The sequence below is a fragment of the Emydura macquarii genome, unplaced genomic scaffold (genome assembly GCF_026122565.2).
Source record: "Emydura macquarii macquarii isolate MOO-44397 ecotype Brisbane River unplaced genomic scaffold, CSIRO-AGI_Emac_v2 contig_480, whole genome shotgun sequence".
Classification (NCBI taxonomy): Eukaryota; Metazoa; Chordata; order Testudines; family Chelidae; genus Emydura; species Emydura macquarii.
The window spans coordinates 2,599,594-2,615,104 of NW_027130617.1; the positions used below are offsets into that span (position 1 = coordinate 2,599,594).

The following is a 15,511-nucleotide window of genomic DNA, read 5'->3' on the forward strand; positions in this document are numbered from 1 at the left end:
GTCTAAATTCTAACTTTAACAGACTAAGCAAGATTTGAATCAAACAGTCTATCACCCTAATAGATGTTACAGGCAGCTCACAGTTCCTCATACACAGGCTGGATTCCCTTTTAGCCTGGAACCAATCTCCCCAGTTCAAAGTCTTTGTCTTCCAGATGATCTTCCAGGTGTTGAGATGTGGGAGGAGAGAGGCCAAGTGATGAAGTCACTGTCCCTCTTTTATATTTTCTTCCAGCTGCTAGGAAGGTCCTTGCTGAGGCTACCCTCACTGAATACAGTGCCCTCTCTGAGGAGTCTCTGGGATGGCCAATGGGAGAGTGGATTCTCTTTAATGGGCCATCAACTCGTCTGGTTGGTCCTGATGCAAATCTGTCTTACTAGGTGCTCCTTTGTTGCCACTGAAAGGCTGGCTGTGGATGTTCCCAACCTCACAACATATTTCAGTAACGCACACATAGCAAAACTTCATAACTTCAGATACAAAGTAACACATACAATTCAACAGGATATTAATGTTCAGCAGCTCAAGACTTTTTTAATAATACCTCACAAGGCATACTTTGTACAAAACATATCCTAATCATATCACAGTGATGAATATTGGGGTCCAGGGTACAGAGTGTCACACTTGTGTTGGTTGACAGAATGAAAACTGCTCACTGGAAGTATATCTTGACCTGTTACATGCTGATTAGCTTAGCCTAGAAAGCATATCAAATGGGTCAAAGAGAATTGTGCCCCAGTATCTGAGGATAAATTGATCTATGATGTGTCTCAGCCTATCAATGACCAGGTTATGGAACTTTTTTTCATGTGTGAATAATGATCAACCATGCAGCTATCTGATTAGCACACTTTTCCACAATTCATCTGAATAAATGTTGAGTCTTGAAAAAATTTCCTTCCACAGTTTATTACTTATAAAAACTATATAATGTATATGGGTACAAATAACACATACCGCTATATTCTGGCATCATCAAAATAATTTAGTTATAGTTCTTGCACTCATGAGTGATTGCTCTTCTCATATGACACATGAATTAACAGATTACAGTAATTAAAAGCAAATTAGTTGATTATCACTAACATCAGATTTCAAACAGTTGGTGTAACAAATGAAATGTGTACTGTGAGATGTCCACCAGCAGGAAACTTAGAAATGCCAGCTTTAATTCAAAACTTTATCTAAAAAATAAATTGTAGATCTTATAAATTGAAAGAAGATATTTATCCTAGGAACTTCCAGAATTCTAGAGTGAGCAAAATGGGTGATTCTTCTTTTGAAACAACGTCTTCTTCCCCCTCTTCAAGCCCTCCCACCTCTGCCATAACAAAATAGTTTAGACAGGCTGGGACTGTTGCAAATGATTGTAAAAACAAAATTAGGGACTGGGGAGCATCTCTGTGTTTATTACTTTCTAATGATTTCTATATACAATGTGTTGAGTTTACAAGTTAAATGATGGGGTGTTTTCTAATTGCAAGTCCTACAAACTCAACCAGGAATCTCTGTTCTCTCGGACTTCCTCATTATTCTCCACTAATAGAGATTCTGTAATTGGAATTTAGCATTCTATTGCAGTTATGAGCCAGAACAAAATCTTGCTCATTTTCCCATAGCGCTGTGTGTGGTGCAAACAGAAGTATAAAGTAGTAACAATTTATTTTAGTTAGTGAAGTACTTGGAATATAAACATACATATTAGTTTAGAAGGTGCCATGTCTAGACAGACAAAGTGGGTGAGGTAATATCTTTTATTGGATCAACTTCTCTTGGTGAAAGAGACAAGCTTTTGAGTTTACACAGAGCTTTTCTTCAGGCCAAGCTCTCCCTCTCCCTCTCTCAAGTTGGCCCAATAAAAGATATCAACCTCACCCACTTTGTCTCTCTAATTTCCTGGGACCAACACATGGCTACAACAGCACTGCATACTGCTTCTGGATAGTCATTTTTCTGTGTCTCAGTGTAACAATGTCTTTCTATAAAGGACTAATCCAGAAATCAGACTTTTATTTCCTGACTAAGAAAGTTAGTGACAAGAAATCTATTGATAAACCTCTGAGTGATGTAGTTAGTAATGTCAGAATCTGGAAGGACCAACCACACTGATAAAGGTGTTTGAGTGAAGCTTGTTTGGCTTGAGTATCCCTCATCAGCCAGTTGCTGCTAAAAGGAATGAAGTTGTAGTCATAATCTACAGTATGTTAACAGCAGTAATACTGAAACAATTTGCACCCTTCAGTCAGCTAAGAACGTGATCTAATTAGCTTGTAGTTGCTAAATCCTTTTCCTGTCTTATAATGCTTCATTACTGTATTTTATTGACTTCGAGATCAAAAGGGGATATTATCATTTAGATGGGACTTGTGGTGTAATAATATAATTGTCCTAATCTCTCCTTAAAGCTTGTAATTCCGCATACTAAAGCATCTATGAACTGTTTTAGTAGTTTCAGTGGCTATTGCTAAATGTATTGTCTGAGAAAGGACCCACTGAATAGAGATCACATACCGTCAGCTTGCTTTCATTAAAGCCCACATGGTGGAGTTAGTTGTCAGCGCCCAGCCTACTTCAACTATAAAGGAAGCTTTGGGCCTGATCCTTTTCATCTCAGGCTTGCGTAAACTTTAACAGGGAACATCTAAACCATAAAACTGAAGTCTCCAGGTTTACGCTGAAATTCTCATAGAAGAGCTTGAACATACTCTACCACCTGGACTGCCTGTTGGACTATAACCTTTTAAATTGATTCCAGAAAGACTTTTATAAATCAGCAGCATGACCTTCTCTGCTGTGAAACTGACCTAAGGACTTTCCACATATTTGTATGTTTATTGGATTCTTAACCACTGCAACTCTCTTCTTTCTTTTTCCTTTTAATAATAAACCTTTAGTTTTTAGTTACTAAAGGATTGGCATCAGTATGATTATCGGGTAAGATCTGAGACTCCTATTGACCTGGGGATAAGTGTCCGATCATTTGGGATTGGTGGACCTCACGTATGGCGAATCAGGTTTTCAGTAACACCTTGCAATGTTCAACTTGGCTGTCTAGATGGAAATCAAGGGCTGGAATGTTTATATAACGAGCACATTTGGATCTAACTGGTTGTCACAGATCCTAGCAAGCAATTCCTCCTGGCCACCCGCTAGAACCACTGTGAAAGGAATCAAAGCCTATGTGCTTGAGGGTTTCCTGGGGTGTATTGAGCTTCCAGAGCCTCAGCAGGATGCAGCACTGGCTCCTTCATGGGCCTTTCTATTTACATTTCTTGGCACTGACCCTCAGCCTGCTACCACTCCTCAGAAATAGAGCTCCTCCGCCTGCCTGTCCTAGGCTCCCCAGAACCAGTGCTGGCCCCCGAGATACTCCAGTGACTCAAACACATGACTCTCCCAGAGCTCCACCCCGAAGATGTGAAACTTCTGGTCACAATTTAACACACTCAGTGGCACGCAGAAGTTGTCAAGCAGTCAACACACACACTATGCACAGAGTTTAACAACTGTGTGCCCTTTTATAGTTAAAGTACAGGAGAGTACAGATTATACAAACTACAGACACTAAACGCATGTCCCTGCCTCAATTTCCTCACCACTCCGGGGCATTCTTTGGGGTTGGATCAGAGTCTCTTGGGCCCATCTGGGTTCAGGAAAGCAGGTAGGGCTTCCCTGCCCCATGAGGCTGCTACATCCTGGGTGACCTCTCCCTCCTGGAGCTCCTTACCCAGTTTCTGACCCCATGCTTTCTCTTGCCCCATGCTTCCTCTTCTGGTCTGGCTCCCTATTCCTGTGTGTTTCTTATTTAAACCCCTTCTCATTCCCTGGTGTCTTTTGTACTATTGCTCCTACCAGCCCTCCTACCTTTGGAGGTGTTAAGCTAAAACTGGGTTTGTAAAGCTTCAGATACTTTATATCATAACCATAGGTGCTGACTTTTTGTTTTTCTGGTGTGTGCCCTATCCTAGCTTCACCCTCCCCCACAGGGTTGCGCAGGGCAGGAGGTGGCAAGCTGTGCTGGGACATGAGCCCCACCCAAGCAGTCCAGATCCTGCTGCTGCCTGCACTGCAGGAGGTGTGCGGGGCCATGGGTGTGTTGAGGTTCAATTGGGGGTCAGTTTTGGGTGAGCAAAGAAAAGTGTTGCTTTTCCAAACTCTGCCATCGGGAGATGCCTTTCATGGTTGATTGTGCAGATCTTAATATTATGAAGCACTTTTCTTTGAGATGATTAAAGTAGACAGCTCCGTATTGGTCACAAAACATTCATGTTTTGAAAGTTTTCTTTGCAACTAGACAGGCTATAAACTGTAGTGCTGAAGATCAAGTAATTAGGCTGACATCTTTTATTGAGCGTACCTTTGAGGCAAGACAGTTTTTGTTACCCTTTTGCCAGCATATGACAGTTTGACACAGTGGATTGGTCCTAAAATTATATTCCCTGGTCCCAGATAAGAAATTGTAGAGCTTATTGTGCAGATAATTTCTAACAGAAAAGTGATTGTCAAGTCACCCACATCATATGAACTATGGACTTCCTCAGGGATTTGTACTTGCTCTGATGCTCTTATATGTATATATATAAAACTGACCTGCTGCCCTTCTTGGCAACTAAGTTTGTGTATGCTGATGACATCTTCCTGATGTGCTGCCTGTCATCTGACCTTAATACATTGGCCAAGTACTTTTCTAAGTGGCAACTTAAACTAAATGCATAAAGACAGTGTCATCTTGTTTCCATCTTGCCAACCAGTTAGCTCATTGACAGCTGCAAGACCTTCTGAACAATCAGCCAATTTTTTTTTAACCATACCCTACTTATTTGGGGATAAAGCTTAGGTGCTCTCTTCCTTTCAATAACATGTTGAAGAAAATACACACTAAAATCTTATTAAGAGTCACACACTGCCACAGGCTTACCAACAACTAATTGGGTGATAGTGCTACTAACTTATGGACATCTACCAATGCCCTAAAGATTGTATCTACTAAATACTGTGTGGCAGCATGGGGCTCCAGTAGTCATTGTGGTAAGCTGGGCTCAGTGATCATCTCTGCCTTTTGTACCTTCACTGCTCTGACCTGGGCAACTCCAGTTTCCGACCTTGCAATCCTGGCTGACACTGCTTCCCTGAAGATTAGGTGTGAAGAAAGGGCCCTGGCTGCATTGCTGTGTGCAGCCAACTATCAGTACAGCCTACTTCACAGTTTCATCCCAAAGCCACATCAAAAGCCCCAGCAAAAGTCAAGATGCCCTTTTCTGAAATAGCTGAGCCTCTCAATACATCAGACTAGACCTTTCTAAGGAACTGTGGCAAAAGGTGTTGCAAGACTATATTTTGGTTCAATGGTGCACTTTTTGGCAGATAAACAACTCAGATCTGCATCTCCTTGTCAATCACTCTCTCATGCCCTTCAGGACAACCCTAAGAACCAAAAGATCCTTCTTTGTTACAACAGGATACGTACGGTCATGTGTGGTTTGACTTACCACTAGGGCTCCTTGAGCATCCTGTCCTGTTCCTGTGGAGCTCAGGAACAAACAGTGCACCCTCTACTTCTGGATTGCCCTCTTTATCATCTTTATGGTGAATGGATGCGCTTGATGACTCCGGATGCTGCTGCTATGATGGTATGGCTATGTCACTTACCCAACATCTAATTCATTGTTTGTGCAGTCAAAAACCAAATGCCAGAAGAAGACTTAAGGTTTGTTTGTTTTTTTCCAATAAAAGATAAGTTCTGGAGTGCGGGAAAAGACTATTGTGACCCGTCCGTGCCTAGGGTAGACACCTGAAAATGCCAAGGGCGGGGCAGGCTGCAAAAGGAGAGCAGATTCTCCCAGCACTGGTGGGTGACACTGCAGTTAGATTCCCTAACCAGTTACAAATGATGCTTCTGATTCTCCACTTTGGTTATCAAGAAGCTAAAACAAAAATATACACCGCCCCTTTTACTGCATTTCAGTCTCTGGCTTCCAATCAGCCAGTAGGCCCTATAAAGAGATAAGTTATTTAAAACTCTATGCTCTTTACCAAAAACTTTCTCCTGACTCTAAAGGCTCAGCCACATTGCCAGATAAGTTTGGATCTTACCCAAAATACCACTCTGCCAGCCAATCCTTTAGTAACTAAAACTAAAGATTTATTATAAAAGGAAAGAAACAAGCAATAAGAGAAATATTAAATGATTAAAACAATCAGATACATACATATGATATGAAAGTCCATATATATCAGGTTTTCAGTAGAATTGTGGAGTTTGCAGGCTTGTACAGTTCCTCTGGTGTACATCCAGTACCTGGATGGGTCTCAGTCCTTTGTTTCACAACTTCACTTGTAGATGAGTTGAGCCAGAGGTAGGTGAAAGCCGAAGACTGAGGCTCTGTCTACACTACAGAAATTTGTCGACATAAGATGTCGACATTCAGCCATCGCTAGTGGTGGCTGATGTCCACACTGCTATCCTTGGGTCGGTGGAGTGGGCTCTTCCCCCCGCCACGTCCCCCCCCAATCCCAGCCAGGGCGCAGGGACTAGCAGAGCAGAGAAATTGACAAGTATGACAGCCCCTCCACTGATCTAAGGGAACACATTGTCTCCACTGACACTGTGTTGCCTTAGCTTTGCCGACAGAGGCTCTACGCCAGGGGTGTCAAACTTGCTGATGGTGATGGGCCAAATTCAAATTCATGTAACATGCCCTTCACAGGGGCCATGCAATACCCGCCTCCAAAAAATTCGGGTTATCTTCCATTTTCGGCGGTATGGCATGGGCCCTTTTCAGCGGCGGCATTTCGCGGGGGGCCCTCTTCCCACTTTGAGATTTCTGCGGAGGATGGTATTGCCGCTTTAAGACTCTCTTAAAGTGGGCACTCCGCCGACAAATCTCTTAAAGGGGCAATGCCATACGCAGAGAAACTTTCGGCGGCAGCACAACTCACTGAAACACTGGCCGAACGCGGGCCAGATCAAAAAGGCTCACGGGCCGTATGTTTGACACCCCTGCTCTATGCCTTTGGTCTATGTGGTCTATGTGGTTTTATTTTGTTGACAAAACGGTTATTGTAGTGTGTACACCAGAACTGTTTTATCGACAAAAGCTGATTTTTGTCGACAAAACTTCCTAGTGTAGACAAGGCCTAAAGATTGACTGAAGACAAAGTGGATGTGGTGCTGGTGCAGCTGCCTTATATGTCCCTTGGCCTTTGCCAGGCTGCTTGTGGAAATTTACAGAAAGAAGGAGTCCATGATCACATGAGTAAGTCCTAGTGACTCATAAGGTGTGTAGCCCCTGGGTTCTTTCCCTGGTCTTTTTTGTACCTGTGAGTTCCCTTAATGGGCCATCAAATAGCTAGTGCTGCCGCCATCCTGTCTGGGGTGTCGCTCAGAAACACAGCACAAGTTGAAATACAGATATATCAAACATATCCATAACTTCCAGTACAAATATGACACATGCACATAAAAATATCATCATACTTAGTGAATTATAACCTTTCTAACAGTACCTGACATAGCCTATCTCATATGAATTATTGTAATTTTCACATATTGATGTTAAATAATATCATAGATGGTCCCCCATTCCAGCCAGCATCACAACTACCAGCAGTGACCCAGTTTGATTTCTGGGTTTAATTAAACAGGGCTTATAAGGTATTTTGCAGTGTTTGGATGGAAAGAGTGTAGAAATGTTAAGTAATAGTTTTTCCTTAAATCCTAGGATTTAAACACAGGCTTAAAGTTAAGCACTTGCTTAAGTGTTTTCCTGAATTGGGGCATATATTCATTAATTTTGACTGACTGTGAATTGTAAGCTAGGCTGAGGCCATGGTATTGCTAATTAGTGACATGGCATAGTTTGGAAGGGATTATTCAAATGTATTGCTGATATAGTTTAGTTACTCATATTTCCTTAATTATTTTTCTCTCAACAGAAAATTTTTATAGCTGGAGATTCTAACAAGGATGGGCAGCTAGACTTTGAAGAATTTATGCAGTATCTTAAAGACCATGAGAAAAAAATGAAACTAGCATTTAAGAGTCTGGATAAAAACAATGATGGTATGTCTTTATTTTCATCTGACTTCATGTTCAAAATCCCATTTGAAAGAAAACGTATGATATCAATTAGTGAACTAGATTTCAGAATAATTCAGTATAAAATGGTTTATTTCCTCAAAAGATTAAGGACCTAAAATCTATTGTTTATAATGTAAATATTGTATGTAATAAATGAAGGTAAACTTTTTTTATTTAAACATGTAAAGTTTGCTGAGATGAAACCTGTATTGCTAATATGGAATTTGTATCCTCTCCAGTTAATTTCAATGGGAATAGGAGCAGGCTCGTAATTTTGATTGGATATCCACATCATAGTTAAATGACTAACTATACAAGGATTATATTCTCCTCCAATTAACAGTCTTCAAGACTGCAGGCCTAAGGAGCTTTGCTCTGCAGCTGGAGGAGTTGTGAGGAAGTCTCCAGCTAGAAAATACATTTTGCCTCCTTTGATGGAGGGACACTGACTCACTAGGTGTTTGTATCCCCTGATTCCATCACATGTTTGTGATGTACTTATGTACTACAAAGCCTGAGCAGATATAATCCAATTATATCATTTAGGACTTCAATGTAAACGTTTATTAAATGGTCTGTGCTGCTTTGTTTGTATTATATGATAGTTTAAAGACTTCCCAAATCTTTAAGTAGAACAGAGATCATTGTCATGTGAGTTTACATACAAAGATCTGAAGATTTTAACGTACATATTTTCTTTTAATGCTTTAAGGGAAAATTGAAGCATCAGAGATTGTCCAGTCTCTCAAGATATTGGGTATAAATATTACAGAACACCAGGCAGAAAAGATTCTACAAAGGTCAGGAACTATTCTTATTTCTGGTTAGGGTTTGTGAGCTTGTGTATTCTTCAAATGATTGTTCATAAACATGTTTACATAATTCCAGATCAGACTTAAAAGGATAATTTTTTAATCAAACATAACTATTTATTAGCAAAGTACACCACCATCTAATTTTTATTTTCATATGCCTTTAAGACTGAATCTGTGTTATGCTAATGTTTAGGTATCTATCACACCTAACTGCATAACCAACAGTAGCTGGCTTCCAGTTTAACAATAGAAACATGCTCTATTTTCCTCTCTTAGGGAACTAAAGAGCCGTGCTTCTTTCAAATGTGATGATATAGTAAAATCCCTATTCTACTAACTAATTGAGTTCATTGAAAGGTTTGAAATTGAAAGGTTCATAAAATTGAACTTCTCAAATTTACTGTAGCTATGGTGCATAAGTTGTATTACAGTGCATTGCATTGCTTTCTTGTCCTTCAACCACTGCAAAGTGATTTCCAGTGCATTGAAGGCATTGGACACATGAAAGGATGTCGACTTGTTCTTCATATACATTACTTTTGTTATGTCTGCTTATGCTACACTACCTACCCTGGTTAGGAAAAATGGTTTGTATTACTGAACACTCATAAGATTGGTATTTGTAAAATTGAGGTTCTGCTGTACGTGGATTTTCACATGCTTACATGAAGGCTGGTTTGCATGGGTTGATAGGACTTGAAGTTTGAAAACTTTTGCAGGTAGAGTGACCAGAAACTTTATTTATTTTTTCTATTTTCCAGAAATAACTTACTATTTTGCATACTTTTGTTTTGTTTTAATTTCAGCATTGATGCTGATGGGACAATGTCAGTGGACTGGAATGAATGGAGGGATCATTTTTTGTTTAACCCAGCTACAGATATTGAGGGAATAATCCGTTATTGGAAACATTCTACTGTAAGTTTGCCTTGTATTTTAATGCAGAGCTATTTTATGTAGACATATATTGTGTGTGTGATTATCTTGCATCTTTGACTCCTCACCTCACCTTTGCTCCCAAATCTATCTCTGTCAGAACTAATTTTAGAACTTCAAGCCTTCTGAGAAGCTTCAGACAGCTGGTATATTTTAAGTAGTTCCCGCCCTCCTTCCCTCCTCCCCCCCCAAATGTGGTGGTGGTCTCCCATCTTCCTGCCCCAAGTATCCTTGTGAGTATTTAGTCCTGGATCAGTGAAAAGTCTAAGATCCAGTGTCTTGCCAAGCCAACCATTAGGACTAGAGAGGAGTACTTTGTTCCTTTGGAGAGGCATCACAAAACAATGTTACACAATAGTAAATCCTTTTTCTACTTACTACATGAATTTTATAACAGACTGTTGCTTTCATGGGATCATGCAAGTTGGAGAAGTATTTTAACTGATTCAGAACATTGGTGTTGTATCAGCAGTTTCATTTAACCATCAATGCTATCATAAATTTCATAAAATTCATATGGACTCTTGGTATGTGTTTGCGCACATGTGAGCATGCTCACTCTATAGAATGGTATCTAAGAAGAATAGACTACATACTGCCAGGAAGTGATGCACTACATTTGTTTGAGCCTAGGTAAGTTCAATTCCTCCAGAGTGGAGATCTAATTTTATTAATCATTCTTTAAAATGCAAGCAATGTGAAGTTATAGGTAACCCTTCAGTAAAATATTGCATGTGCACAAATAAATAATTTGACAGAATGACGTTTCCTATAAATGATCAGATTAATACCACATGGCTAAAAACTGAAATTACTTTAAATATAATGAGACCATTTGGATCCTTAAGGATCTGTCTGCATTTCCATGATTTGAAACCTGCTTACAGATGTTTACAACTTTGGTTGACTTGCAGTACACAATCCCAGCCTGAGGATAATTTTATATTTTAACGTTGGAGGAGAATGAGAATATTCTTTGACCTTTATTAAGCTATGAAACGGCAAGAAGCAAACGACTGTTCATAGTTTTCTATTTTAAAACCAGGCTAAATGTATATGCCTGCCCTGGTTGATTTCACGGTGAGAGTATTACATGGTTAATAACAGCCATATATCCTCTTAGATGCCTCGCCAAAGGAAAACATGAGACAAATATATGAAATTGTATAGTTCTGGGTCTATACTATTTAGTGAAAAATGCCCTACAGTCTCTGTCTTTCTTAAATGCTGAAAATTGTAAGTCGTTTTTCTGGTTATTATGGAACCTCCTCATGTAAACCTTAATATTCAGTTTAAAAGAGTTCCATAATCTACAAGTGTTGCAGTTGGCCTACAGTGAGAACTTGGTCATCACCTGTATTCCAGTTGCCACAGCAACACAGGTGGCGCCCTACTTAGCTAAATGTTTGAAATCTTGTTTCAGTTTCTCACGGTAACAACCTTTTGAAAACTATATTTATTTTAATATTGAAGTGGGCTCTTAGTTGTGAACAGACTCTAGTGAGCAGGAATCTATATTGGCACAGGAATATTGTGGGCTGGCTATTGTAACTTATACAGTAAAATCCCAAAGGGTGACTTTAGCTTGCTTTCTTTTTCTTAGGTTTAGTTATAAGTTGACATTCAATGCATATAAGGCCAAATTCTGGCAGATGCTGTTAATATAGGCACCTACCAGAACACCTGGTCAATGTTTTCAAAAGTGACTGGTGATTTTGGGGGCCTCCATTTTGGGTGTCCAACTGGAGACCCCTTAACAGGGCATCATTTTCAGGGCTGACCTACACTTGGAAAATTAGCTCGTCTTAACTACGTTACTCAGGGTGTGAAAATATTTCATGCACTGCGCAATGTAATTAAGCCGACTCCAGCCCAGCTGTAGACATCGCTAGGTCGACAGATCACCTCTGGGAGAGGTGGATTTTCTACAGCGATGGAAGAACCCTTTTTGTTCCTGTAGTAAGTGTCTACACAACAGTGGCACAGCTGCAGCTGTGCCTCTGTAGCATTTCTCGTGTAGACATATCCTCTGAGTGTTGAACACCCATTCTTTGGGAATGAGGCCCAGAATCACTCATCGCTTTCAGAAATTTATGTCTCAACATGCTAGGTATTGTACAAACAGAGAGAGAAAGTTCCTGCCCAGAAGAACTTGCCATCTAAATAAACAGATAGTACTGTCTCCATTTTACAGACGGGGGGGACCTGAGGCATTAAGAGTGGTAGCATCTAAAATTAAATCCAGCAACAGTATAAATATAACTCACTTTATTAAAAGAAGAAAATTAATGCTCCCCTCTCTTCCCCTAGCTACTTTGGTAGTAATTAATTGCTTTCTCTTGTTGGAAAGATTTTTCTCTCTCTTTTTAAGGTCAAAGGTAATTCATATGTGAAATTGGATTTGTAGTATTAAATGGCAGAATCTCTCTAATTTATTATTATCACATATGATATGATGAAAATGAAGATGTGTATTTAAGTTATTTATAAAAATCCATAGCCTTCTGTCATGGGAAACCATATCACTATCACCAGGGATAGTCCAATTATATTTTGTCAAGGTCAAAAATTTTTGGTCAAATTATAGTTCTGGTCCAAACTCCAGAGAAAATATTAAAACAACAATAATAATAATGATGATAAGTAAATAAAAATATTTCAGGGTCCATTCAAAAGCATCTGACGGTCTAGATTTGGCCCGCTGTCTGCCTACTGGCTACTGTTGACTGTTGCCTTTAGTAGTGTTCATCATTGATCAAATTGAACAGTAAATATTTTAAACTAAACACCCATCTGTCAGGGAGATTTCAGATTTTCACAGCTGAATGATAGTAACTAATGTCTCTTCAGTAAAATCGTTGGTGGGAACAAGAAAGATCATAATGGATTAGTAAATTAATCATATAATTAGGTGTTATGTTAATTTATCAATAGAAAGCTATATTAAAATGTATGTGTCTGTAAAATACATGAATAAATGAACATGAAAGATTAATATCTTGATAGCGTCTTTAAGAGATTATGAGACTAATCCTTAAAGGCTGCCTTGATGAAAGGCTAGTAGCATATAAGAATTTTGGACTTGGACACAGTCTGGAAAGCTTTACTGAGCTTGACAAAATGTCTTCATTACAGCCATGCTCAAGAAAATAATTTGTCATAATTTTTAATAATGATGGTGCTGTCTTTCAAATGGTTTCAGATGTTGTTGTTGTTCTAAATATATTTAAAGGGAACAAAGGGTCACTTTTTGTTCTATAGAATTGCTCTTACTTGAATTATATAACAATGGGAATCAATATGAAATTACAGGATGTGCATTACAGATTGAGTATTTTTGTGTCTTTAATGTAACTTATATACATTGTGATTTGGTATGGTGTCTGTTGTAATCAAATCAGCGTCAGAACTATCAGTAAAATCACAGAGTAGATGAAATAGGAAAGATAGTTATTGCCCCTTTCTGCTTTGCATGGTGACAGGTGTTGGATATAGGAGATAGTTTGACTATCCCAGATGAATTCACAGAGGAAGAGAAAAAGTCTGGGCAGTGGTGGAGACAGCTCTTATCAGGAGGAGTGGCTGGTGCTGTCTCTCGAACAGGTACAGCACCATTAGATCGCCTTAAAGTCATGATGCAGGTGAGTTGCAACACGTAAGCAACTTTAAATTCTGGTAAATCACTTTTCCCCTTTAGAATAATCTGAGACACGTTATGGCAGTTTTTTTTTTAAAGAGAATTTCTAACTGGCAGAGAGTTCTTGCAAACTAATAGCAGAATATGGGATCTTACTTTTAGAGATGCTCGTATTGTGCTTTTAAAACTGTTTCATAATTTGTATTGATTTAGGTCCTAATCTTGCAAAGATCTACACCTAACTATTCTTGTGGGCATAATGGTTTGCAGGATTAGGCCCTAATTTGTAGAAGTCTTTTCTACCCTGATGCTTGCATGTTTGTTTTATGCATTTTGCTGCTTTTTTTTTTTTTAGGAATTCAAATGTTCCATTTTTTTTAATACTGCTCTATAGTGTATTGTGGTAAAGAGACTATAATAAATATGTTAATATCTGAAATGATTAATAAAAAGACTGATACTGGAAAATACATCTATCCTATCAAAATCAGTTATGTTGGTATAAAGTACCATAGTGTATTAAACTTAGCAATAAATTTAACATTTTTAACACACTTTCCATACATTTTTTCAAAATTACAAGATTTTTAAACAGTAGCTTGCTTTGTTTTCTGAGTCTGCCATATAGAAAGTACTATTCAATCTAAAAAGCACATTATATAGTGTTTTTATAGTATGCATTTTAAGGAATATACTACATTTCTATAGAAAGCGAGCATTTATATATACCCCTTTGAACCACTAGCCAGTTTTAGAAGAAATATCGCAACTGTTCTAAAAATGGAAGACTGGAATATTGTTACTATAGTGTTAGCTTTCAAGAAATACAGGAAATAATGTTAATGGTGTGAAAACAATCCTTAGTTGACAGTCATATTGCAGCACCTCAGACTGACTACAGCTATTCACTTATGAGACAGTAATTATACTGTCTGTCTTCTAGGGGGTTTTGACTTGTGTATTTACTACAACACTTATCCTTTGTTGCTAAAAATGAGTCCTATATCAAATCTAAGCATTTCTTTTTCTTACTGTGGTTAATAGGTTCATGGTTCAAAGTCAGATAAAATGAATATATCAGGTGGCCTTAAGCAGATGGTGAAAGAAGGAGGCTTTCGTTCCCTTTGGAGGGGAAATGGTGTGAATGTTATTAAAATCGCACCTGAAACAGCTATTAAGTTCTGGGCCTATGAACAGGTAATGTATCAATTCAAGGTGATGAACACTAAATACGGAAAAACCAACTGAATACAAATGATGATTGATCAGATTTAAAGGAGTCTCATGACTGGTTAATGGAATATTTGTGTAATGTGGATTATTACTGTTGTACTATGAACAATGTAGGAAATAAATCAAAATCCCATCATATGAGTATAAAATACCTACCTATCTGTGTAACTTTATATGGAGAGGTGCTCTAACTTTAAATATTTCCATTTTGATTTCCAAATGGTAACCACATTAAAATTTAGCACACTGTATTAACCTACCACATGCCCATAGAATTCCTTTTAAGTCAGATGTCATTGTGCTGCAGTAAAATGCCTTTAGCATGGATTTCAGAGTTATATTTACCACTGAATCAGCTTTACACAACATATTAAAGGCCAAATCCTCCTTTGGAAAAGAGATCTCCCTGAAATCACAGTTTTAGTTTGGGATTCTAGAACACCCATACTGATCTTTTTTTTCTGTGAAGATGTCAGAGTCTTTCTAGGGCCAGAAGTAAGAACAAAGTAACGTACAATACATCAACACTATTATATGCTGCAAAACAAAACAAAAAACCCCAAACAAACCCAAAGCTATTTAAAAAAATTATCAGTTGTGTATAGGATATCTGATTTACAGCTTCTGATGAGCAGTTGTAGTTTGCCCTTAATGTGTTCACCTCCCTCAGTACATTAGTCCTTCCTTTAGCTCAGTTTATCAGTGACTGATTCTGTAGTCTTGTCTTTGCTCTGCTTGTGTGGTTGTATTTGGCTGCCTACAGCAAGTGGTATGGTGCACGTAAGGTCTAATCTGCCATTCCTTGG

The 15,511-nt window shown here is 38.6% G+C and overlaps 1 protein-coding gene across 3 annotated transcripts in view; it reads left to right on the forward strand.

Moving 5' to 3' along the window:
- SLC25A24 (solute carrier family 25 member 24) overlaps positions 1-15,511 on the forward strand; it is a 37,775-nt gene that overhangs the window by 11,273 nt on the left and 10,991 nt on the right. For 2 of the 3 annotated variants that reach the window (XM_067538332.1, XM_067538334.1), the window contains exons 2-6: positions 7,940-8,066; positions 8,797-8,884; positions 9,706-9,817; positions 13,318-13,476; positions 14,517-14,669. In XM_067538332.1, coding sequence (XP_067394433.1) covers positions 7,940-8,066; positions 8,797-8,884; positions 9,706-9,817; positions 13,318-13,476; positions 14,517-14,669 — 639 coding nt within the window. Of the gene's footprint in view, positions 1-5,426; positions 5,635-7,939; positions 8,067-8,796; positions 8,885-9,705; positions 9,818-13,317; positions 13,477-14,516; positions 14,670-15,511 lie in introns of those variants that run through there. The other variant, XM_067538333.1, reaches the window with a different exon arrangement.